We start from the raw sequence: 25707 nt of genomic DNA, 5'->3' as shown, positions 1-25707 counted from the left end.
TAATCACTGCATTGGCAATTTGAATATTTTCTGGCAAAATTTCAGCTCTATAGGTCAATATTCGATTAGATAGACAATGAGAATTGGAATAAATTTCTTAGTTTGACTGTCCGATTACATAACCCTGCAGCAGTGTTCTAGATGCCTGAGGCTCGCAGCCTATCTACTATGGCGCCATGTAGGGCGATTGTTTCCCTACACTTTCCTTCATATTGTGAAAGAAAAGAAGAGTTAGACCACTTTCCTACAGTTGGACAAAACATGAATGTTGTAGAGCTCGGGAAAGGGGTTGAAGCTTGTAGAGTAGAGTCACTCGAAGTCAATGTCGGTCCATATGGCCGGGAACTAAGATCACCAGTCGGTGCACGCCTATGAGTAAATTGGGAGAAGAAGCACATGTGCATGTTTCAGCCTGGAAGATTGTAGTTCATATATGTCCTGTTTGACATAACAACTCAGCTTCTAAGGTGCCTTGATGGCTTGAATTTCGAAAAGAATGGCAGTATCTAACATTGATTCAATCATCGTCATCAAACTCCGCAAATTCCATTACAACCCACTCACAGAACTTCTCAAAATCCGAGTGCCACTCTCGTAAACGGGAAGCCTTAAGTCCCTCTCCCAGGATCCCCTCCCCAACTTCGGCCTTCCACTCGGCTGTCGACTGATCCTCGTAGCAGCTCCACCGAATTGAATTCTGGACCATCATTGCAAGCCCAGCGAGATCCACGTTTTCAAGGCCTTGCAAAGCTTGCCAGAAGTCATGTGTCAATCCGTTCTTCCCGTGACCAAGAATGGCAGGGTCGTCGTTGGAAAGAGATACAGGAACGCCACGGGATAACATCGCTGGCAATGGGTGAGATTTGATAGAGCTCGTCAGTCGAAGGATCTCATTGGAAATGGGACAACATTCAACCAGGATTTTCTTCTCCTTGATCAAATCAATAAGGAGTGGGTGTTTGAACAGGGAGAAACCATGTCCAATGCGCCTTGTCCCTAGCAATACAGCATCGAAAAGATTCTGATCAGCCGCGTCACCATCCCCAAGTGTTTCTCCGGCGTGGAAAAAGAATGGAATATCTTGGCCTTCCTCCGCGCAGCGTTTTTTGAACCAAAACAGCAACGGCACAAGATCCTTCAAAGACCTCCCAGCATCTTCTTGCCCGACAAGATCATACCCACAGATCAAATCTGGGAATTGCTCCTTGATTGAGATGCACTGCTTCATACTTTCGACGATGTCTTGATTCGAGAGGGCGCGCAAGCTACACCAAATGATTCGTGCCTCGTAAAAGCTCTTCCCTTCCTCGGTCTCTTTGAAACGTTCCACTTCTTCTTCAAAAACCCGGCAGAATTCTGTTCTGTCAGGTTCGGCTTCATCACTCCCCTCTCTCTGATACAGAGGATTCAATACGATGCGAAATTCAACGTATCGAATCCCGTCAGCCGCAAGCTGCCCCAGCATTCGACGGAAGCAGACTCGGAAAATGGGCTCATACATCAGAATTGAGTTGATAACTGTGAAAGTTCTCTTGAAGATAGCCCAAATCGCATCTACTCCATGGTGGTGCTGATACGAGTGCTCAGGCATAATCATGCACCGACTCTTGACCCATTCCCGGAATCCAGCTTCTCCACCATTAGGAAATGAGGATGCGGCTGTTTCAAGGGGAATCAGTGTCGTGGGTTCGTATTTGTCGGACCAAATTGCGGGTTGATCAGAGCTTGTATGCGACTGAGATGAGAATCTAAACATGAAGGGTGCAGTTTCGTAGTCTTCTGGAGTGATCAGTGGAGCTGGTGCTGCGATGTGCATTCCCGCCGTGGAGAAAGCTTGATCAAGTAAGAAATCAATATCGAACATCGCGTCTATGTGAGCATGCAATAAAGATCCCTTGGGCATTTTTTCCACAATCTTCCATAGCTTTGTATTTTCCATTCGACCCTTTGCATGGTGAAACATAACACCTGGGTAGAGGATCTCATCTGACTGATGAGCCGCAGCGGGGTCTAATCCAGCTGTCCAGACCTCATTGTGCTCACGAGCCCGGATCTGAGATACAATCCGACAAGCCCGTGCAGCAATCGGGGAGAGTGTCCTGCGAAAAGTAGCATCTTCAACTGCTATTTAGTATGCATAATTTATCTCTCGTTGCGATCATTGAATCTTACCGTGACGTTGTTTCTGCTCCTCTGTGATAAGCGCGTCACGACCCTTCAAATATTGCTGAATGAATGGGTCCTCGACTTGAGGAAGGCCTTCCTCCAATTCCCATTCAAGATTTTTATCGCTTGTCATGATTTGTTGATTTGAATGGAGATTTGAGGTGAGCAGAGTTGACTTGCAGCTTGCTTCAAGTCCAGAGATATGGGCGGCCTGAAGAGAGGGGCACCCCGCCATTTGACATTCCGCTTTCGGCTGACCAGCGCTTCGCAGCTTCAATTTTCTGCAAGACTCCATAGTCTATACTTCCAAGCTTATGAGCCTCAGTGGATCCAAACTAAGTTTTCTTCAGTTAGTTAACTTTTCTACATCGTCCTATCCATTCATCCTTCCAGGTAATCCCTCAGTGATATTTATTTAACTCCAGATGTCCGACTCCCGACTCGGAGGTCACCTCACTAGTACTAGTACCACTTATACTACCTACTATCCTTCAACTTGAAGTTGTGACTGCCGACTCGTCATTCAAGTGCATAATAGTAATACTAGTAATGACTCAGAGTTTTACTCAATGTTTAAATGATCGTCATAGTGAGTGAATCGAGCAATACTACTAGTGAATAGTAGTGATAGCACTTGAGTAGTATGATAGGTAGGACTCCTCAGGTTCGAGCCTGAAGATCTCAGGCTGTGCTCAAGAGTCAAGTGCTAACTTGAATCTACAATCAGAGGCAATCTTCAGTAATACATACTTAGATGAGATCCATACGGTCACTCCCAATAGACCGTTCAAATGTTCGGAAGGTATCCGGCTTAGTTCCAACAACGTGAGTGGGTCAGATCTGAGCCAAAAGAGTGTGTCCTCCGTGTCTAACCACGGCCCCATCCAAGAAAAAAAAGAAGAAAAAGAAGAAAAAGAAAAGAAAAGAGCAAACACACGATCGAATTTAGATGTCGAGATTTTCCATGCAAAATTCAAAGAGAATTGGTAGCAGTAACTCTAGGATTCAACCGTAGAGCATCTGTGTAAGGTAATGAGGATGGAACTGTGTAACTCGATCAAACCCTTGGATAACATTTTGAACTAGATTAAGCGAAGCAAGATATCGTTTGATATTGAACTCTTGGATTGGAATTGTCGTACAAGCAAAAACTGGTATGACCAACCCTTCAATTTCACTGGTGCTAAGACTTCTAATTCTCTCTCAAGACCAGACACATAGACGAATTTCTGGGGTTGTGGATCACAAAGAGTCTACAATGATACTGCACGACATCTATGAAGGCTACACGAGGACTCATGTATACCACAACTGGTCTAACCAACTTGAATCTACAAGTATTTCTGGGAGATTCTGCAAGTTTTAAACAAAATGAATAATAAACTCACAATATTAGAACTCTCATAGGACACACGATCTTCTTACGAAAACCTTTGCAACGCTCCCCACTTGCCGCACTTGAGGCCCACGGGTGCGGAGATTCCAAGCCCTTAATAGGGTATCTGGTAGCGCCAATCATCCATTCAGGGCGATTCAGGGCCCAGGTGGCAAGGAGAAAGAGCCCTGAACCGTACTAAAGCTCCGAGCTAAGTGCGCCATGGCCATTTTCTTGCATCCACCGGGTCTAATATGGTTACATACATGGGTCTCAAGAGAGACATATCTTTGCTCGCACTAACATGAGAAATGGAAAAAATAAGAATCATGTAACAATTTGGAAATGATTTACCCCGATGTTGCTTCCTTCACACCATTTTACACATGGAAATCTATCCTTATCAACTTCCCCATACTATAGTAGAAAGTCCAGCCGCAGAAAGGTTGATGAGTTAAAATTTAAATTATCCAATAGGGATCTTTTAATAATATGAGCTAAATGCCACACTATGGATCTTCCAGATTGAATTTACCGAGATGTTGGCGCCGAGATTTTTTTCAATCTTTTTTTTTACTTGCACTAGAAGCTCTCCCCTACCCTTGCTGTGTGGGCAGATCTCCTAATTTTTGCATATACCTACGGATTTCAGACCTAGCAGCAGTAATTACTGCCTTGTGCTAGCGCTGGGTTGTTGCTTCTTCCACAAGCACACAGAAATGATCGCATGAGCGCCTTTTTTTTACAACAAATACTGCGACGAAAACGAATCGCAACGCGAAAGCCAGACATTTATCATTACCTTTACTCATTATAACCTACTAGCTCATCTACGACCGACATAGAAGACAATGGAGTCCCAAGATACGCCCAATTTAGACCCTGCGCTGCAAAGCGAACATCAGCACCAGCATACGCATCACCACCACACAGCTTTTGCGCAACAGGGTCATGAAGAGGAGGTGGTTTATTGCAATGAGCTGTCTTTTGAGAAAGACGTTGTACCCGATCCAAGCCCATTGAACAAAGGGAACAGTCCCAACGAGAAGGATGCCGAGGCAGCAGACTCGCAGCCAGCGCCAAGGCCATGGCACCGTCGCATAACAAGGAACTGGAGACATATTGCGCACGCTGTTGTTTGGTTTCTATTTACCGGGTGAGTTAGCTATTCATCACATCTAGCAACATTTTTCTTCTTCAGAGACTTATGCGCTTTGCTAGCTGGTGGATCGCTAGCTTGGTTCTACATCGACATGACAAGAATTGGATCATTCCATTCCTCCTCTACCTCGCCATCACACTACGTATAATCTTCTTCTATGTCCCGATTTCCATCATCACAAGACCGTTGTTCTTTGTGTGGACATATACCGCTCGTCCCGTTGTCAACTTCATCCCGGAAAAGCTACGACTACCTGCGAGCGCTCTCGTGTGCATCGGAACTATCCTGATCGGCGCATTTGCTTCTCCTACCACCCAAGGAAATAATCGTGCAGACCGTGCAGTGAGCCTTTTTGGTCTGGCAGTCTTCATCTTCCTTCTATGGCTCACATCGCGAAACCGGAAGCAGATTGTATGGCACACCGTCATCGTGGGAATGCTCGTGCAATTCCTAGTTGCACTATTCGTACTTCGCAGTGGTGCAGGATACGACATTTTCAATTTCGTTGCTACCCTCGCCCGTGATCTCTTAGGTTTTGCATCCGATGGTGTGGTTTTCTTAACTGCCCAAGACTTCTATGACATGACCAGTCCCATCGACCCAAGTGCCTGGTTCCTTGTCAGCACTATTCCTGCCATTATCTTCTTCGTCTCAGTCGTACAGCTCTTCTACTATATCGGTGTTTTACAATGGTTCGTCGGAAAGTTCGCCGTGTTCTTCTTCTGGAGTATGCGCGTCTCTGGAGCCGAGGCAGTCGTCGCGGCTGCTTCGCCTTTCATCGGACAAGGTGAATCGGCGATGTTAGTCCGCCCATTCGTGGCACATATGACTCTTGCCGAAATGCATCAGGTCATGACATCCGGCTTTGCAACTATCGCTGGTAGTGTTCTTATCGCATATATCGCTATGGGTGTGAGTTCCCAGGCCCTGGTCTCTTCGTGCGTTATGAGTATTCCTGCTTCACTGGCTTGTTCGAAGCTTCGATGGCCTGAAGAGGAAGAAACTTTGACGGCAGGTCGGGTCGTTATCCCTGATAATGAGGAGCATAAAGCGTCGAATGCCCTTCACGCTTTCTCTACTGGTGCTTGGCTTGGTCTCAAGATTGCGGCTATGATGGGTGCCACGCTTCTCTGTATCATTTCCCTGATTGGTCTTGCTAACGGTCTGCTTACTTGGTGGGGCCGTTATATCAATATCGATGATCCTCCATTGACTCTGCAGCTTGTTCTGGGCTATATCTGCTACCCTGTTGCATTCTTGCTTGGTGTATCCCGGGACAACGATGATCTGCTCAAGGTTGGCCAGCTGATTGGGCTCAAAATTATCTCGGTATGTTTATGATAAAAGAAATTTTGAGTGAAGGACGCTTTATTTCTAACAATTCTTCCATTTAGAACGAATTTGTTGCATATAACGACCTCCAAACTGATGCTACTTACGCTTCCCTCTCGGATCGCTCTCGCCTGATTGTTACATATGCGCTGTGTGGATTCGCCAACATTGGCTCCCTGGGTAACCAGATTGGTGTCCTCTCGCAGATCTCACCCGGTCGTAGTGCCGATGTCTCGCGTGTGGCGTTTAGTGCTATGATCACCGGTGCGCTGAGTACCTTTACCAGCGCGGCGATTGCGGGCATGCTCATCACCGATGAGAAATCGTATATTAGCACTTCTTGATTCTGTCAGTGTGATACTACCATTGGTCTTCAATCTGAATCTCGACTTGAATCACATTGACCTAAATAGTATCATAAAAGTTCTCAAAATTTGAATGCATAACTTCAATTCTCAATCTTTCCACTTTGCGATAGTCAATACTTCTAAGTGTCAGTTCACCACAGAAATATTGCACTGTTGAACACTCTTTATGTAGGTACCACCAGACAACCTAAGACATCACTCGAATTGCCCAGCTGTCAGTTTCCACTAATCCATCCATAGATGCCCAGGTGTAGAAGTCTATAGATGGGTAGTACCTATCTGGATACTGGCAACGTCTATATTTGCCATTAGCTTGATAGCCAGTCTGGCAAGCTTAGTACAGCCTGGAATCGGATAATTAGATCCAAATTTAAATTGGAATACACAGTACAGAAATTCATTACCACTTGTACAAGTTTTCAAGGGACATAGAGAAAACAAGAAAGGGCATCAAGAAGGTACAAGTTGCGGGTGCAAAATCAGGGCTGCACGCGCCTATACTCGGTCGGGAATAAAAATAAAATGAATAATAGATGAGAATAACCCCAAAGAAAAACGAAAACTCCTTTCCCAATGAACCCGGCCAGTATGCATTTGTCGTGCGTTGTCCACACCTTCCTCTATTTGAGGATAGGTGTTGATCTCATAAGTCGACGCAAACCACAATGTTCAAACATGATATTTGTGAGTCTACTCGTCATCAAGGTCCTTGTGTCGAGCTAGAACATGGCGTTTGAACTCCTCCTGGTCAGAGTCCCAGAGGTCTGCAGCTTGGGCGTTCAGCGGGCTCGCACTATTTGTGTTGTTAGTATTGTATTCCCAGGCTAAGTTGAGCTCATAAAGTGCCTACTTGTTTGGTTCACCCAAGAGACTTTGTAGACTCAGGAGCACACTCTGGACATTGTACACAGCACTCCATTTGTCCTTCAGAATATCCAGGCAGATACGGCCGGAGAAATCAACATTGGGGTGGTAGATCGGAGTCTTGAACAGGACGGTCGGAGGAGAGTAGGGGTAGTTGTTGGGGAATGCAAAAGACAACTTCAATGTTAAGCCTTCGTAAGGAGTCTCGGTCGGGCCAGTGATAGTTGCAGTCCACGAGAGCAGGTTTCCATCGGCGTCGGGGAAAGCGGAAATACCGGGCGAAGGCGCCAGCATCAGCTGCATCAACTCGGCCTGCAGGCTAAAGGCAGCCAAAATTGGCCAGGTCAGTAAATCATGATTGGCTAAAGGGATATTCAAGTCCCTGGACTTGATGCAGGGGGAACAAAGTTACTAACCGCTTGGTCACGCTCTGGGTGTCATTTCGCTGAGCGGAGGAATTCAGCTTGGTAGCTTCTAGGGCGTCGGGCGCCGAATTCTGAGTATCTTCCATGTTGTAGTCCATTATGAGAGAGCAGAAGTGCAAGGGATCTTTAAATTCGAGCGATCGGTAAAGGTCCGCAGATTCCCGAGGTGACTGGAATGCGAGTAACAGTAGCACGAGGGTTGCTATCTGGAATGACGAATCTGAAAACAGAAGACCCACTAGCAATAACGACCAAAGTTCAAAGCAACAAAGCCAGACGGAAGAGGAGTGAAAATCTAAGGTTTGAAGGAGCTTAGTGTGGTGAAGGTAAAGGGAGAGAAGAAAGAGAAGAGAATATTGAGAGATTAAGCGCCAACTAGTCTTGTTTACTGGAGTCCCGGGCAACCATGATCCCCGCTTAACATTGGAGCCTTTTTCATCCTAATTATTAAATGACGCATCATGTCAGTGATATGGTGAACAAAATATTTAAGGGAAAAAGAAATTAAATGTATAAAGAGGAATAAAATGGAAATTCAAATAATGCTAATCAGAAATGAATTTAGCACCTACATGAGCTGTAGATCTTTCTAACATGTTAAGAGCAAATGCGTGAAACATCCTAGTGCGATCGGCGGGTCAAAGATCTATTACTATTAAGTATTGGGCTTAGAACATTAAATAGAACCACTTTAAGTATCTTGATATTTTAATCTTAACATTTCTAATATTTTCATGGAATATTCACAATGGTTTCTCTTTATTACAATTGCCCATTAAGGCTACTACTTCAAATGCTACAATCCCTTAGTGAGGTTTTTAGGCAGAATCAACAAACTTCCAAAATAGGTCTAAGTGGCGCCCCGCGCTCGCGTCCCACATGCACTTATCCTGCGCGTCTCATTAGAGTCATTACCCTTACTGCCAATTCCCTCTCAAGCCACCTCATTTGAATTGGTCTTTTTAAGGCTCTCGTCCCATTTTCATCTGCTCAGTTTATCATAACCTGAACTTGAATTTGGGCCAAAGATGCAGCATTCCCAGTTGGCTCCGTTGCCAAACGACGTGCCTTTCCGAATCGTCTCCAAGACAATTGGACAAGGCGCTTATGCCTGGTGAGTGGATCCGCTATTGCATGAAATCAATATGTATACAAAGAAAGCTAATGAACTGTTTTCAAATAATCAAGCATCAAAAAAGCCTGCCCCTTGGACTCGAACAATCCGGTATTCGCCGTCAAGTACATTCACAAAGAATACGCCGCAAAGCACGGAAAGATCAGCACAAGACAATTGTCACTAGAAGTATCGGTTCATAAGCATGTCAGTGGACATAATAATATCATCACTTTCTATCAAACCGGCGAGGACCCTATCTGGCGATGGATCGCGATGGAATTGGCCGAGGGTGGAGATCTCTTTGACAAGATTGAGGCCGACGAGGGTGTTGGAGAGGACATTGCCCACGTTTACTTCTCACAACTCATTAGTGCTGTGGGCTTCATGCATTCAAAGGGCGTCGGTCATCGGGACATTAAGCCGGAAAACATGCTGCTCACAGCTGATGGGAATCTGAAAATCGCGGATTTTGGGCTGGCGGCATTATTTGAGTACAAGGGGTCGAGGAAGTTGTCGTCCACTTTCTGTGGAAGTCCACCATACATCGCCCCGGAGGTGATCACCTGTAGTACCCGAGGTCAAAATAAGGGACCGGGGTATCACCCAGATCTGGTGGACATTTGGTCTTGTGGCATTGTACTGTTTGTTCTTCTAGCAGGCAATACCCCGTGGGATAGCCCTACTGACGACAGCTATGAGTTCCACGAGTACCTAGCTACGAATTCACGCACGACAGATGAGCTATGGCAGAAGCTTCCTGCAGCTACGTTATCCTTGTTGAGGGGCATGTTGACCGTGGATCCAAAATCTCGATTCTCCCTAGAGGATGTTCGAAGGCATCCGTGGTATACACGTTCAAACAGATTCCTTTCATCAGACGGAAAACTCAGGGACCCGATCAACCTGGCAACGTCGATGTTTGAGTCCCTGCATATTGACTTTAGCCAAGATCCACTTTCTCAGAAGCGAAAAGGTGCGAGTCGAAGCTTGGATACAATGGATATGGATACGGACATGGATGGCGCTGATGGTACGGGCTTTTCCTCTACACAGCCTGAAATGCCCGCCGGGGCGATGGTTATGGACTGGGATGCTCCTGATATGACTTCTGGTGCCTTTTCATCCACTCAGCCCTCTGGAAAGCTATCTAACACCCAAGATGCGGTAATCATCAACCATCTGGAAGATGAACCATCCATGTCTCAATTCTCTCAGCAACCGTCTGTTCCCGTTAGCCGCACTCAAAATGCTCAGAAGTTTCAAGATATCATTCCATCCCGGTCGATGACTCGATTTTACTCGGCATGGGAACTCAAGCTCCTGGTACCTCTAATTTGCGAAGCTCTTCATCGACTTGGAGTTCCAGTTCCATCAGTGCCTGCTGTTACCGCTGGAGACACATCTGCAATGATTCGAGTTGTCACCAAGGATGGCCGCTTATGTCAAATTCAAGGCAAAGTCCTTATTGAATGCGTATCAGAAGGGATCTTTGAAGTCGAATTCGTCAAAGTGAAAGGTGATCCGCTAGAATGGCGCCGATTTTTCAAGAAAGTGACCATTCTATGCAAGGACGCTGTCTTCAAGCCCGAGGAGTGATGCAAGCTCCATGTTTCACATATTGACTGTTCAGCTCCTGCGCAAATCATGCCTGGCTATGTTGTTGTTTATGACCACTCACGACTTTAATGTTGGCGGGGCAGGGAAATGGCTTTGGTGGGCGTTTTGTCTGTTGGACATCAAGTCTCCCAGTGGGGATCCCATGTTTTATGTATTGTCTAATGTATTATATCTTTTTCATCCTCGTCATAGAGATTTCAACCGATCCATTTGAGTTTGATTCTAATGTTGACTGCATACGGGAAATACTCCCGGTGTACAGAGTAAGATGGTTGTTATCTGACCACTGGCAGCTGGAAGTTCAATGTACATGCAACTCCAAATCTCGCATTTTAATAGATTCAAGTGAGCCTATGCACACTGACTTTTGAATATTTTTATACTATAGATCACCTACTAGAACTTGAACGTTCACGTTTCTATACTCTCTGTGTGTACCTCATCTTGCCCTAGGCCACGTGATAACCTTGCAGATCGCGGGGAAGAACATCTGGAACTTTCTCCAGGCGAAACATAACAAGACAACTCCGTGATTCTCTCGTCTATCTTCATCTGCCCCCGATGCTGCCATCGCCCAGACCTCCCTCATGGACAAGTTGCCGGTAGAGATCCTAACCAAAATCATCGAACGTAAGCGCCGCCGAAAACCCCCTCCAACTTTTCCCCGCACCCACTTGCAAAAAGAAAAGCAAAGCAAAACAGAGAACCACACGACCCACTGATAACGTCGCACGATAACCAGTCCTTCCCCCGTCTGATAAAGTACAGCTTCAATCAGTTTCTAAGAAGTTCTTTGACCTCGCTCGTGATAATAACCTGTGGAAGCTGCACTGCTATGAGGAATCATGGGCCGCCCTACGGTCTTCTCGTCCGGCAGGCCGGATATCGGAAAGCCTCCTCGCGCATTCGACAACGCCTTTGAGTACATTGGGACAGAACTCTTTGCGCGATCTTATTCAACCTCCAGCGCCTCAATCGGAAGGTAGCCACTCGGACGAACCTGGAGGACTATCGCTGAGTGAAAGAGCCCGGGCAGCGTCGGATTGGGACTCGTCAATCCAGGGAGAACATGTTGATTGGTACTCAGAATATATTGCACGTCATGGACCCATGTCTTTATCCTGGATACAGCAGCCTGTGACAAGTAACGAAGGATCACGAAAGCCCGCGCTTCATGAAATCAAAGGCATGGGTTTGTTGAAAGACTGGAGTTCTGCCAGGCAAAACAAAATTGTTGCGCCCTTAGAAGACGGAAGTGTCTGCATTTGGGATCTGAATCATTCTCACACTGGTGAATCGCAGTCAAGCAAGGGCAATATCCTGGGTCGCAGTGAAACAGGCCTGCTCATGAAAAATTTGTCTCGACGGAGAGACCATTCCGCTGCCAAATCATCGCTTGAGTTTATCAACTTAGGCGAAGGGGTCAGTATAGACTCTTTTCGGCATCGGGCCTACCTAGCAGCTGGGAATGTTCTCAATGAAGTCGATTTGGAGACCTTGAAGTTGATCTCGCAGCAACGCTATCCGTGGTCCATATTTGCACTTTCGCAAGAGACGGATTATTCTGTTCCACTAACCCTAGCCACCACACTCAGTCTTCAAATATATGATGCCAGGTTATCCGCCACTGAGGAAGAGGAAGCAATCAGTCTACGATGCGAAAATAATCCGAACCCATCTTTCCCCGAACTGGATATCTTTCCCCATCCGGATTTCCCGTTACTGAAACTTCAGCCAAATGGACTACCTCCTCATCGCATTCGCAGCCCGGACCCCTCAGATGATACTAACTATGCGCCGCTCTTCCAACCTGGCCCTCTTTCCATTCTTCATCCACCTGCCCCCAATGTAAATAGTATTATCCTCGCAGGTCGCTTCCCCAGCATCCTCTGCTATGATCGTCGGTTTTTCCCTCGTCTACAGAGTACTGTTCACTCCGGTGGTCGTCTTTGTGGGCTTACATCTGCCCCCGAGCCCCGATTCCCTGTTTTCAAAGACTCTGATTATCCTACATCACACACTGTTGTGGCATGTGGTGAATACAATGGCAGAGGATCTCTGGAGCTATACGATCTCAGCTCCACCTCTCAAGATCCCCAAAGCAACCCTTCGGATAGATCATCCACTCTAACGCCACGATACAAGAATCGGCAAAGTGCCGCCAGTTCCAAGCTTCTATCAGTTGCCTCTCATGGAAATCGTCTTGTCTACTCTGATTCCGAAGGAAATATCAAATGGGTTGAGCGAAACGGCCGATCCGAGGTTCGTCGCTGGAATCTCAATACCTCTGAGCCACAATACACATCATCCCGACGCAATCAATCGTCAATCTCCAACCAGAATGCAGGATCACAACCTCGTGGACTCTGGCCAGGTTCCCAATCCGATAACACCAACAATGAGGTTGCACGAAAGATCCTCCCAACAGGCGGAAATCTCACCGGAGACGAACTCCTGGTGTGGACTGGAGAGCGGATTGGACGCATCAAGTTCTCTCTCCCGCCTGATTCAGGCATGGAGGAAGAAGAAGATGAGTGGTTTATGCATGCTGAGGTCGACGAACAGACCCGACAAGAGTTGCGCGATAAGCAACGAGATGAGTGGGAGAAAGAGAGACGATACGAAGAGACCATGCGGCGAGCACTCGAGAGACAGGCTGACGAAGTACGATGGATGGGAACAGAGAACATGAGCTGATTGCCCACGTCCTTCTCACTGATTTTTTGCAGCGTTTCATTTTCTTTTTTTTTGTAACGGTGCTGGGATGTTTGACGCTGATGTCCGAGTCTACACTCAGTACTCGCCATGTTGGAAGCATATAGATCTGCCCATTGCGTCTTCATCCAGCTGATTATATCCAATACCAAGATTTTCTGCAACATCTATGCGCGGTGACTAACATGAGTCTTAAGACAAGGTTTGTACGGACTACTTCGATGTTCGTATGAGGTCTCTGATACTGTAAACAGTTGACCTCCACTACCTCAGTAGTAGTAGCCTTATTCAGGTTCGAGCTCCAAATTTCATAGCATTTATTTTCCATTTCGATATCCAAGTGAGAATATCTTGAAATCCTGCCATCTTAGTGACCAAGGGGCAATAATTCGAGATAGCGTATCACCACCGTGAATTACCGCAACTTGAAAGTCTCAGCCGCACCTGAGCAGGGAAAATCTAGTATCAGCGTGACTGCGAAGGGGATTCCGTGCCTTTTATACATAGTGGTACCCCTGTCGCACTCTATGAGATCATGATGCATGGGAATGACTTCCGAGGTCGGAGTTCGCACAATTTTACTGGGACTGGGCATCACCAAAAACCTATATTTCCATCACCATCCATTCTACGGAGTAGTAACTCCGCCTGATTACACAGCTGAACCGGCCGAGACCCCGAAGCATCCGAGGCACCGGGAATGCGCTTTCACCGCCCGGCTCCCCGCGTTCGATATGGATCACAAGCATTTCTAATGCGCTTGTCAGCGATTACGGACTTCAAACGGGTTACGGAGGCAAATTTTCTAGATCCTTCTCTTTTTTATCTTTCCTTACCTGACTTGGGGCATTGCATTTTCAATCTATCACTTCTACAACTCAATCTCTTTCTACTACCTTTACGATCTGCCAATTGCGACTCCGTAGTGAGGGGCAAAATAACCACGATATAAAGCATACCCACCACCCAAAATGCCTTCCACCACAGACCCAGCACTTCAATTTGATTCCATTGAGGATTCAATTGTGGCATTTAGTAAGTACATGCTTTGCGCAGGATCTCTATCGGCCTATTCAGCATATTCCATTCAGTCTGAGCCCTCAAACTCCCCTCGTGACTAACCGTGACTCACCACAGAGAATGGCGAATTCATCGTCGTCCTTGATGACCAAGATCGCGAAAATGAAGGCGACCTCATAATTGCAGCAGAGTCTATCACCGCTGCCCAAATGGCATTCCTGGTCCGTCATACAAGGTAAGCCAACGCAATCCACTGGTCCTCACTCGGCGAATCCCGGCCTACCCAAGAAACCCAAACCCGGGGTTTCCTTTCGCTCCGAGCTAGCTTGCCCTACCTAGCTACCACTTTTTTTTATACAATTCCAATGTTTTCTAACCCTTGACCTTCCCTTTAGTGGCTTAATATGTGCTCCCATTACCCCAGACCTAGCTATCCGCCTCGCACTTCCGCAAATGGTATCCGAGAATGCCGACCCAAAGGGAACTGCCTACACCGTCACAATTGACTCAAGCGATGATTCCGTAACTACCGGTATCTCTGCACAAGACCGTGCCCTCACATGTCGCACTCTCGCCTCTCCAGATGCTCGTGTCGACTCTTTCCGTCGACCCGGTCACATCATCCCCCTCCAGGCACGTCCTGGCGGTGTGCGCGAGCGCATGGGTCACACCGAAGCGGCGGTAGACTTCTGTCGCCTTGCCGGGAAGGCACCAGCCGGTGTGATCGCCGAGCTGGTTGAAGGAGGTGAAGTCGTTGAGGGTGTTGCGGAGCTTCGTGGCGACAATGGTATGATGCGGAGGGATGCTTGTTTGGCATTTGGCAAGAAGTGGGGAATCAAGGTCTGTACGATTGAAGATTTGGTCGCCTACTTGGAGAAGAATGAGAGCGTGAAGAATGGGTCGCATTGATTTGCGTATCTGTTGGTGGGTCTTTTCTAAAGTTACTTCTTATCTTTTCGTTTGCATCTCGGTTGTGTATACTTCGGGTTGTCGCTTTTCCATCGCCCTCTCTTCTTCAATGCTGTACCTACTAGTTTTTCTCGACAGTTCCTCTGGATACCTCTTTAGATAAATTACTAAAAGCCTTAGACTGGTTTTTGTTTCATGAGCACTGAGTAGTGTGTTGGTATAGAAACTTGAATGTATAAGAATGAAAATTATTCAAGTCCTGATATCATTTTTGGATGCGTGACTAAACTTGCCCTTCAGACTTCGATTTGCATGTCATGATTTCATCAGCTTCAAATAAAGCTGGAGGGATGGTTGATCTATCCCTATGAAAGGAGATGGAACTCAATGACTCGAGAATGGCAAATATTGTTGATTGGGTATCTATTCAACTTTGATAAAAATAATAATAATAATAATAATAATAGAAATTGGCATGAAGTGGGCGCAAACGAGAAAGTGCGAGAGACAGGATGATGAAGATGGGGGAAAAGAGAAAAAGAAAACGGAAATGGACGGAGGAAATCCAAAAAAAAAAAAATCCGTAAGACAAACGCCGATGCAATGCAGATGCGAAATGTTGATCCCAAGACAAGTTAGAACCATGGTCCATCACCGCTTCAAGTGGGAATAGTCTCGCAAGATACCCATCATATGGGTATTAGTTGTTTTGCCGCTGCGTCGTGGCTTCTTGGTCTTCTTCTGTTCCATTTTGGGTCGAGCCTTGGTAACCTTGTTCTTGTTGGTCGGTGTAATGCCAGCCTTTTCCAGCGCTTCCTTGACAGCCTGGGCATCTGGAATCTTGATCTTATCCCAAATTTGCTTAAACTCGTCATCGAATCGCTGAATGAGGGATGGATCATTCGCCCAAATCATTTTGGGATGGTCATCCTTTTTGTTGCGAGTGACGAGGAGTTTTCCTTCCTTCTCCAGTTGGTTAATTGTATCTTCGGCGTTGAGCCAACCTTCTCGAAGCTCTCGAACGCTCATTCCCACCGCTGTTGTTTGGGATTGAAGCTTTTGGAGGAGTTGTTCCGCGTTGCGAATGTTGTGAGGAGGCCGGAAGCTAAAAGTGCCTTCGCCGTTGGCACCGCTTGGGTCGAATTCCACCTTCTCATGCATTTGCAGGATGCTTCGAAGAGCCTGGACATAACCATGATCGTGCGCGCGGTGTTGTAGCGATAGGTAGGATACGATATCGGCGAACTTGAGTGGTATTCCCTTGGCCTTCATGTGTTCAATCGCAAACAGGACCTGGGTCATGATATCCTTACCCGTACCTGTGTTCGCAGGTTGAGAGTAGACAATATCTGCATCGTGTCTCTTCTTTTTCATTTCACCGGACGAAGACGGAGTAGGTGCTGATGAAGGGACCTGAGAACTACTGCCAGAGACAGGCTGGTTGCTGACCATACGCCTCTGCTGAGGCATGCGGTTCGCAGATTCCACCACGCTAGCATTGAAGCTCTTGAGCTGTTGCTGAAGGTAGGACATGGCTGAAGAGTGTCCAATCAATTTGCTTGCGCCACTCGAGATGGAAGAAACAGAATGGTTCGAGTTCAGAGCTGGTTTGGTGTGAGCCGGGTTGAACTTTGGCCTCATGAGCGATCGAGGGCAATGACGTAATTCTCTGAAAGACAATAGACACAAAGATTATGCCATAAGTTAGAATTTGTTGTAGTTGCCAGGGACTGAGACAACCTCATCAAAGACAGTAAAGGGGGAAAGAAGAAAAAAAAAGTCAAGGAGTTTGGCAGCCTGATGGGATGGGAATCAAGTTAAGATATGAGTAGTATGAGATCATGTGACTATTGGCACCGCCTTCGACGAAACTACTGCCTTGTCCCAGGCCGCGACTCGCCCTTTATTATATCTCACTTCACCACCCACTCTTTCTTTCTTTCTTCCTCCACCCTCCACCCTCTCAACTCCTTTCTTCTTTTTTTGCTTCGTTTCGCTTTGCAAAATCGTTTTTATTTCTCTTCTAGTCTGCTGGCAATGTCCTAAGGCTCTTCTGGCCGTGCTGTTTACATCTCCTTGAGCTGTACGCAACACCTCTCAGAATCCTTGAGGCACTGTCTTAGCAGTCCTACTCTTACGAATTTTGCGACGCGACCCCCACCTTACATCCTTTTCTGCAGCACAAGCTGCCACCAAAACCTACCTTACCATCCTCCATCACCTCGTGCAACGCACATCCTCCTCCTCTCTCGGTGTAATCATCATTTCTGATAGATTGCGCTACCAACACCACACCCCCTTCACTCTCTCACTTTGCAGAAAACCTGCAAAAATTCTTCCAACAAAAATTTGCGCCTGCGCAGCCCCAGCTGCAAACAATCTCATTCAGAATGGCGGATCCGACCGTGGCCAGTGAGAATGTGGCGATCAAAAGTATCGAACCCCAGAGCGACATTGACTTGGGTATCCTGTCGCGAACTTTCTCTTTGCCCATGTCTATTCTCAATTCTTTGACCCAATCGCCGACTGTTGCACTCATGAACCAATTCCTCCAAGGCCTATCCGGATTTGCACACAAACGTGCTGAGATCGACGCAGAGAATCGCAAGGCCAATTTGGAGACCGAAGCGAAGGCGAAGCACTTCAAAAACGAGGCCGACAAGGCTTGGCGACAAGTTAAACAGTATCAGGACACCATCAAAAAGCACGATGAAGAGCGGAAACATGACGGTAATTATCCCCTCAATGCAAACTTTCAACTGATTCTAACATCTGACAGCCGCGGAGTTACTAAATTGTCAAGCCGAGACTATTCATGCTGAGAAGGTCTCTTCAGACCAAGCCGAAGAGCTTCGCTGTCTAAAGCACGAGCTTGCCGAACAGAAGAAGTCTTCCAATGAACTTGTTGTTGTGCTAGATGCCAAAAATCGCGATGCCACGAACTCCATCCAAGAGAGAGAGGGCCTGAACAGAAAACTCGCCGATCTTAAACGTCAACTTGATGCAACCGAGCAAAAGTGTCAGGAAAAGACTAGTGAAGCTCATGTTTACCAATTGCGTATCGGCACTCTCCAAACCGAGCTCCACAGCACCAAAGTAAACCAGGAGTATTATGCGGACACACTGGAACAGCACCAGAAGGAGCACGCCAAGTATCGAAAGGAAAAGACCCAGCGTATCGACTTTCTTCAAAAAGAAAATGCCGCCACAAAAACTGCTCTTGAGACATCTGAGCGCCGTGAAACCGACGCCAAGAAACTTCTAGAGAGCACTGAGAAGCGTTATGCGGAGTCTTTGGATACCATCAAGAACCTCAAGGAGGATCACCACTACCAAATCGAGAATCTGAGAAACGAGTTGGAATCTGAAAAGCGGCTTTGCGATATGTACAAGAGCACTTCAAACAGCCGTTCAGAACATGCCACAGACGCGTCAACGGCCCTCGAGTTGTCACACCGAAAGGCAGAACGTTTGGCCCGCGCGCTGGAAAATGCGGAGAAGGACAAGGCTCTCGCCCAGAGTCGTGTGACCGAACTCGAGTCGCAACTGGCCGAAGACACACACAAGAGCACTCCGGACATCTCCACCAGTCGGTCAACAAATAGAGTACCTTATTCCAATATCCCCAAGCGCAAACGCTTGTTTCCCAGCCTTCACCCGTTCTCACCCCAGGAGAAGTCAGAGACCCAAACTGTTGTCGAAGCTTCCACTATGCGGGGTTCGCTGAGGGGATCCCGGACCCATAACCACTCAATGGACGGCATAACCCAAGATTTGACGAAATCTCTTGACTTCATAAATCCGGAGATGGCTTATCTACGCGGTGAAAAAAGGACGTGCCGAAAATGGCACGTTGGTGTTGGCCGACCAATCGAATCAGCATGCGATAGAGAAGACTGACCTAGAGACTGAGGCTAAGTACAGCAAAGATCGTATGCTCAGCCAAGATCTTAAGAACAAGCTCTTGGAAGAGCATGTCAACGATCTTGCAATGCAGTTGCGAGGCTTAGTCGGCGAAAAAGATGCCCTCCTTCAGGGTGCTGAATTTGATCGCGCTGAATTTGAGTCACAAATGCACATCGACCTTGAAGTGTATGCACAGGGCACTACTCCTACGGCTCAGTTCGTCCGTCGGAATTTGACCAGATTTCTGGACGCGAAGGATCTGGTTGATCAGAATGTGGTTCTCCGACAATCGCTTCGACAGGCAGCTTACAACTTCGACCTGTCGAAGTCCGAGGCCAAGGAAACGGCCGATAAGTTGTCTCAGAATGAACAAGATGCTTTGTCTTCGGCTATGCGAATTAAATCGATGCAGAGCGAGATTGATGGTCTCCTCTCCTTGAGCAAAAGTCACGCCGCCGAGCGCAACATCCTCCGGAGCATGTTAGTGCATAATAATTTCAATGACTATCCAAACACCACAATCGATCTACCTGTCAATGGTCCAATTCCAGCACAGGATCCCTCGTCATCTGGAGAGTTTTCCCAGTTACTCAGCTCTGTGACACAACAATTTGATGCATTCCGAGAAGAATCCGCACAGGATAAGAAGTTTATGCGTGATCAGGTTGAAGAATATTCGCGCAAGGCCAATGAGACTGCCATCGAACTCATCCAACGCACCAGCGACCTTGAGGCATCTAATGCGCGTCTTGCTCGTGTGCAAGCAAACTACGAGATGCTGAAGAATGAAAACAGCAAAATTGAAGCTCGTTATTCAAATCTTCTCGAGACATTCAACAACGTGGAATCACAGGGTCAACAGAGCGCTCTAGAACTGGGCGAATTCCGATCCAATTTCGAGTCCCTCAAGCGAGAGTTGGCTGGGATTAAACTTGAAAAGGCCGTCATGCTTGACAGAGAGATGCGACTAATCAAGGATCTCGAGATTGAGCAGGGTCAACACAATGCGACAAAGCAACTTCTCGCGATTACCCAGAAGACTGCCACTGATGATGCCAATTCCTACGCTGATCGCCTCCGGGCTGGGAATATTTCAATGGAATCTCTACAATCCACGAATCGGGATCTCTCGCACAAGTTAGCCGAGGCATATGACGAAAATTCGAGATTGCAAGCGCGCCGCATTTCCGAGGAAGACACTAAGCAAAATCGAATCGACGAATTGATTGAGGCCCGGAAGTCAGACGATCGCAAGTATCAAGCCCTAATGGATATCAAAAACCGCCTCCAGCACGCCAACTCTGCGCTTCATACCGCCATGGATCAGGATCAGGAACGTCTCCGAGTATTCAATGCGGATCCTACCTTGTCACCCGGTCGAGTCAGAAGCCCGAGTCCCACTCAGCTATTGACTGGAGAGGACGATCTTACTCCGGAGCAACAGCTGAAGGTCAAGATCTCCAAACTTGAGCGTGAGCTTGCTCATACGAAGGATAAATGCAACCAGGCCCTAGACGAGGCTGAGCAACTTAAAGTCGTCAGCCAATCATCTGAAGATCGCCTGAACGAAGCTACAGAATCACACACACATTATCACAAGGATACAGAAGCTCTCCTCAAGAACCGAAACACAACAATTTCCATGCTGGAAGCCAAGTGTTGTGAACTTGAAAAGCAAGTCGCGGACATGGATCCTAAGATGGAGAATGAGCGGCAAACATTCGCGGATCAAAAGCACAGCCTCAACATGCAGATCAACACACTCTCTCGAGCCAACGAAAGTCTGGCACAACAAAACAAATGTCATGTGGAAGACCTTTTGCGACAGACTGAAATCAGTACGAAGGCTCAAGCCAACTATGACGCTGCGAGTAACAGATATGATGAGGCTGCGAAGGAGCTTCGGGAAATTCGTGCCGAGGCTGATGACTTGCGCCTGGACATTCGTAAGCTGCAAGCCGAGTCTGCCATGGACAAAAATGATCACTCTCAAAAAGAGGATATCTGGGCCGAAAAACGGACCCAGCTCTCCCAAGAATGTATCGACTGGGAGACACGTTACGAACAATGTCGAAAACAAAATGATCTTTTGTTGGACTCGATCCACCAGCTCACATCCCAAAAGGCTCAAATTGAACAGAGCCGACTTGATGCCGAGATGATTGAGATGGACGCGAAGGAGTCAGGCAATACCCCAATGGAAAGTCTTAAGGAAGTCATCAAATTTCTCCGCCAGGAAATCGAAATCGAAAGAATGCAGAAAAATCTTTCTCAAGAGGAAGCAAACCGTTTTTTCTTTGAATTTGAGAACAGTCAACGGAATCTCCATGAAACGACCATTGCGCTCGACGAGGAGCGACAGGCCGCAAAGCTTGCTGATCCGGATCGATCGTCCGGGGCACAGTTACTTAACGCTGTTGCTGAGGCCGCACTCTTCCGTAAAACGTGCAGTGATCTCCGAACCGAAACGTACGAAAAAGATGTGGCCCTTGAATCGAAAAATAAGGAGATCGAGAAATTGAGTGCTCAAATTCCCGACTTACAATCCCGAGAGCGTCGCTTGACGGAGACTCTGGCAATGCACCAAGATACTATCTCCCAACTTGAGTTAGAAAGAGATTACTGGCACAATCGGGTTGACACGTTACTTGGCAAATATGGAGAACCGACTGATGAAGATTCACTGAAAGAAAAACTTCTGAAGACTGAGAAGGAGCTCGCTGAGCTCCGTAAGCTGCACGAAGAAACGCAGGAGACTGAAAAATCAGAGCACCAGAAACGTTTAGCAGAACTACGTGCCAGATTAACCGACCAGTTCAAGGCTCGTTCAAGAGATCTCACTGGGCGTTTGAATGCCCAGGCTGCTGAACTGCAAGCCGCCGTTAAAGAGAAAGAAACATTGTTGGAGCAGGTTACCTCGCTGAAGGCTCAGTTGGCTAGCCCACCTTTAGCATCTACTGCTGTGATGTCGGATTCAGTCGGTAACGAGATGAACACTTCTGACGGTTCCATACCACCAAACGTTTCATCCCCCTTGCAAATGAACGAGCTTGCAGAAAAGCTCCGTCAGTTGGAGGCTGCGCTGTCCGCAAAGGATACCGAATTACAAGCTACGATTGAGAAACATACGAAGCAAGTCGACGAGTTAAAGATGTCATCTGCAGGCGATCAAATTTCCACTGACGAGAAAGCCACGACTGGAAAAGATTCTGGTGCTCTTCCTGATTTGACAGATGCACAAGTTCGAGACCTAATTGCGACGCACTCCACAATCCGCCATGTCGTTAGAACCAATGTTGTTAAAAAAGTGAACAAGGAGACAGCAAAGTTACAGGGTCAACTCGAGGCTGCGAAGAAAGAACAGGAGACCCTAATCGCTCGATTCGAAGTCGTTTACGATGAGCGTCTCAGATCTGCAACGCAGTTAAATGAAAAGAAAACCGCAGCTCGCCTCAGCATGAATGAACAACGCTGGAAGACCGCCCAGGCGAAGGTTGACGCTGTGAAGAAAGCAGCAGAAGAAACCCCTCAGACCCCTGTGGCCGAGGTATGGAAAATAGCACAAATTGCTCGAGTAGTATCAAAGACTCAACAAAAGTCGACTTCCTTGCCAAGTAAGCCGCCTTCACCACAATCAAGCAAAACACCATCACCGCGACCGGCTCGATCGGAACGCCAGCCATCGCCTCGATCGGGACGTCCTGGTAAGCCAGCATATGCTATTGGATCACCTGCAGCTGTGCAAGCGCCTCCAATTGTACAAGCACCTGCTGTCCAAACACCTCTTGCTGCTCCAGCGCCTCCTGCTGCTGCTCCGGCGCCTCCTGCTGCTGCTCCAGCGCCTCCTGCTGCTGCTCCGGCGCCTCCTGCTGCTGCTCCAGCGCCTCCTGCTGCTGCTCCGGCGCCTCCTGCTGCTGCTCCAGCGCCTCCTGCTGCTGCTCCGGCGCCTCCTGCTGCTGCTCCGGCGCCTCCTGCTGCTGCTCCAGCGCCTCCTGCTGTTCCAGCACCTCCGCCGAATCCATTTGGGGTCATCCGAGGTGCCGGTGCCGCTGCTGGTGCCACCCAATTCATCCCCACCAAACGATTACAAGACGAGCCATTGGAGGGTGAAGGAACCCTCAAAAGAGTGCGAGGGAGCGGCAAGTTCCGCTCCCCTGATAATACGATGATAGAATCTGCTGAAGTTCCGGAGGAAGAATTATAGGGACGCAGTCCCCGCTCTTCTCTCCTGTTTTGGTTTGTTGTTTTTGTTCTTTTGCTTTCCTTTATTTCTTTTTTTGTATCTAATAAGGTCATAAATGACCTTTGGTCGCCCTTCGAGGCGGCTCTCATGTTTTTTTCTTGCCGCCTTGAAGGGCGACCTCATGTTTCCCCGCCCACGCCCTGACGTGGGCGGGAGTTTATGTACTTTCTCGCCCCCTCCATGGGGCGAGAATCTTTGATTTTCCGTCGCCTCGAAGGGTAACATATGTTCCTTTTACCCTTCGAGGCGACGGCTGCTGCCAGCGGCCGCCCGTGCGGCGCTGGCAGCTTCATGTGTCTAATTCCCCTCCTCGAAGGATGCTATGGTTTTTTGTGTCCTTCGAGGGGGGGAATCCTGCTGCCAGCGGCCGCCCGCGCGGCGCTGGCAGCTTCATGTATCTAATTCCCCTCCTCGAGGGAGGCTATGGTTTTTTTGTGTCCTTCGAGGGGGGGAATAAAAAAATGTAAACTATGTTCTGGTCCATGGATGGTCTCTCATTTTAATCCTTTGTAGTCCTTCCAAGGTTGTAGCCCGAGCCCTGGAGTAGACGCCGACTGCAGTATGAAATTTCCAAGACGTTTACCATCACTAATTTGAAATGCCAGTGGACATTTCAGTGCCAGTGGATGTTGGCAACCTGAAGCTTTCAAATGCTTGAACACAAGCCGGAGTTTACTAGCCCTGGAGTATATAGGTATGTATGGATCTCCATGATAACCACGGTCCACGGGTGGGTCTCGGGAATATTTTGAAGCATAGTATGTAGGTACTACTACCTACTATTACTAGTACATACTTCAAGTTCAAGTGTTAACCTACAGCCCTGGAGGGCTTGGAAGTACTACTAGGTAGTAGTACTATTAGTAGTATGTATGGTACTACATACATATGTACCTACATAGGTAGGCACTGCCAGTGCTACCTGTCTCCGTATACTACCACCTGGGCAGTATGATCAGATACTAGTATGAACTTAGTTTTGAATGGTGCTGTACACGACTTGGATCATCAACACATCTATTTTCAAGTTTTTGCCCTCAAGACACTCAGGCTCGGAGCCAGGATTGCCTATGTATACATCTCCAAAGCTGTAGCAGGTAGTATTACTAGTATTGCATTTTAAGAAACTCGAATTATGCAGATACATGCACATGTGTATATGTTTTGAAAAGGGAATCACTTGGAAGGCATCAGATGATGTTATGCACATGTGCTACTGAGAAATTTTGAATGTGGACTATTGCTTCAACCATTCAAAGTTCTACCTGGGGTATAAACCGGAAGAGACAAAATCAAGACCAAGGAGAGAAGATAAAGGACATAAAAGACGATATTCGAAGTCCAATGCTCGACATCCTAAGGTATATTGATCGACACTCCCAATCCATATTCAATGTTAATTACTTAGTAAATTCCGGGTATGGGTGTATTCCTCATTTCTTCTTGCCTGCGCCAACAGGTACAATCATTCGTGCCAATACCTCCCTCTCCTTCTGAAGAACCATTAATCTCGCATCCTCAATGACTTTTCCCTCAGGTGCTGCCTCTGGCACAGGACTCTGAGTCATATGCGCGGCAACTAAAACAGCCGCACCAGGAGACTTCGCCTCACGCACTCTTCTTCTCCTTTGCCCGATTCCAGAACCCCAAACAACAGTCCACTCTGGTACAGAACTTCGTTCTGGAACTGTACAGCCGGAACAGATCTTCACATGGGACCCGATATCCGCGTATCGGTTTATTGTAGCGAGGGATTCGATATTCGCGGAGGAGTGGATATGTGCACCAGGTAGCACGGTAGACTGTGGACCAATAATAACGAAATAAGAGAGTCGTGTTGTAGTCTCTGTTTCTGTCGTCCCGCTTTTGAATTCTGAATCTTCACTCCGTGTCTCTGGTGTCCTTGTTTCACGATCTGGTCGCGGTGATGGAGCCCGTGATGAGCCTCGTGATGAGGCTGGTGTGTTTGGTGCAGCGCCTATAACGGCTTTTTCGCTGATTATGCAGCCATCGCCAACAATTATGGGTCCTTCGTACGCGTAGAACCGGGCGCGTGGATGGATTATTGTGTTCGCGCCGATGGTTACCGGGTATGTTCCCTGGAACACGGCTGTGTCGGCGATTGTGGAGGAAGGGTCTGCTTTTAGAGGAGCTTTTGGTGGACCGGTTGGTGTACGTGAGGATGAGGAAGAGCGATGTTGTGCTGGGGGTGGTTTCAAGGTGGCCATTGTTGGAGTTGTGATGTTGATGATGTGGAGTTGAGTTGAGTTTAGGACCGGAGTTAAGCTTGAGCTTGTGGTCTAATTCTGTTATCCGCTATATAGCTCTACTTATAGTATCGGTTCATATCAGGTTCATAGCATTCAAGTTCATTTTATAATTGATCTTACGCGTAATTTGAATTCTACAATTATATTTGTTAATAAATTAGGAAATCAAATATTCCACCAAGCTAGACCGAATATTACAGAGTACCTTGCAGGGGTAG

At 47.3% G+C, this 25707-nt stretch overlaps 9 protein-coding genes across 9 annotated transcripts; 5 read left to right on the top strand and 4 right to left on the bottom strand.

The window, feature by feature from the left end:
* Positions 1–517: 517 nt before the first annotated feature.
* N7483_005292 (putative CECR1 family adenosine deaminase) lies at positions 518–2299 on the bottom strand (the record flags this gene model as incomplete). The annotated part of the gene is made up of 2 exons (XM_057088729.1): positions 518–2121; positions 2173–2299. The coding sequence occupies 2 exons, from the start codon at positions 2297–2299 to the stop codon at positions 518–520; spliced, it is 1731 nt and encodes a 576-aa protein (XP_056948558.1).
* Positions 2300–4392: 2093 nt separating this feature from the next.
* Positions 4393–6379, top strand: N7483_005291 (NupC/NupG family nucleoside CNT transporter; the record flags this gene model as incomplete). The annotated part of the gene is made up of 3 exons (XM_057088728.1): positions 4393–4697; positions 4745–6032; positions 6098–6379. The coding sequence occupies 3 exons, from the start codon at positions 4393–4395 to the stop codon at positions 6377–6379; spliced, it is 1875 nt and encodes a 624-aa protein (XP_056948557.1).
* Positions 6380–7093: 714 nt separating this feature from the next.
* Positions 7094–7790, bottom strand: N7483_005290 (putative ubiquitin conjugating enzyme (UbcK); the record flags this gene model as incomplete). Its single annotated transcript, XM_057088727.1, has 3 exons — positions 7094–7196; positions 7254–7586; positions 7684–7790. 3 exons carry the CDS (start codon positions 7788–7790, stop codon positions 7094–7096), a joined length of 543 nt encoding a protein of 180 aa, XP_056948556.1.
* A 930-nt stretch (positions 7791–8720) lies between these two features.
* N7483_005289 (uncharacterized protein) lies at positions 8721–10405 on the top strand (the record flags this gene model as incomplete). The annotated part of the gene is made up of 2 exons (XM_057088726.1): positions 8721–8806; positions 8881–10405. 2 exons carry the CDS (start codon positions 8721–8723, stop codon positions 10403–10405), a joined length of 1611 nt encoding a protein of 536 aa, XP_056948555.1.
* Positions 10406–11013: 608 nt separating this feature from the next.
* N7483_005288 (uncharacterized protein) lies at positions 11014–13123 on the top strand (the record flags this gene model as incomplete). Its single annotated transcript, XM_057088725.1, has 2 exons — positions 11014–11056; positions 11169–13123. 2 exons carry the CDS (start codon positions 11014–11016, stop codon positions 13121–13123), a joined length of 1998 nt encoding a protein of 665 aa, XP_056948554.1.
* Positions 13124–14112: 989 nt separating this feature from the next.
* Positions 14113–15070, top strand: N7483_005287 (3,4-dihydroxy-2-butanone-4-phosphate synthase RIB3; the record flags this gene model as incomplete). The annotated part of the gene is made up of 3 exons (XM_057088724.1): positions 14113–14176; positions 14279–14396; positions 14557–15070. 3 exons carry the CDS (start codon positions 14113–14115, stop codon positions 15068–15070), a joined length of 696 nt encoding a protein of 231 aa, XP_056948553.1.
* A 651-nt stretch (positions 15071–15721) lies between these two features.
* On the bottom strand, positions 15722–16603 carry N7483_005286 (transcription factor TFIIE subunit TFA2; the record flags this gene model as incomplete). The annotated part of the gene is made up of 1 exon (XM_057088723.1): positions 15722–16603. One exon carries the CDS (start codon positions 16601–16603, stop codon positions 15722–15724), a length of 882 nt encoding a protein of 293 aa, XP_056948552.1.
* An 857-nt stretch (positions 16604–17460) lies between these two features.
* Positions 17461–23180, top strand: N7483_005285 (putative filament-forming protein (Tpr/p270); the record flags this gene model as incomplete). Its single annotated transcript, XM_057088722.1, is given in 3 exon segments — positions 17461–17800; positions 17850–18893; positions 18904–23180. The coding sequence occupies 3 exon segments, from the start codon at positions 17461–17463 to the stop codon at positions 23178–23180; spliced, it is 5661 nt and encodes a 1886-aa protein (XP_056948551.1).
* Positions 23181–24652: 1472 nt separating this feature from the next.
* Positions 24653–25447, bottom strand: N7483_005284 (transferase hexapeptide domain protein; the record flags this gene model as incomplete). The annotated part of the gene is made up of 1 exon (XM_057088721.1): positions 24653–25447. One exon carries the CDS (start codon positions 25445–25447, stop codon positions 24653–24655), a length of 795 nt encoding a protein of 264 aa, XP_056948550.1.
* Between the last annotated feature and the right edge of the window lie 260 nt (positions 25448–25707).

This window comes from Penicillium malachiteum, assembly GCF_028827825.1.
Source record: "Penicillium malachiteum strain IBT 17515 chromosome Unknown utg000002l:1.0-8849297.0:1.0-8852440.0, whole genome shotgun sequence".
NCBI lineage: Eukaryota > Fungi > Ascomycota > Eurotiomycetes > Eurotiales > Aspergillaceae > Penicillium > Penicillium malachiteum.
Note: the sequence above shows the minus strand (reverse complement) of the source record. Positions and strands in the feature narration are given on the sequence as shown.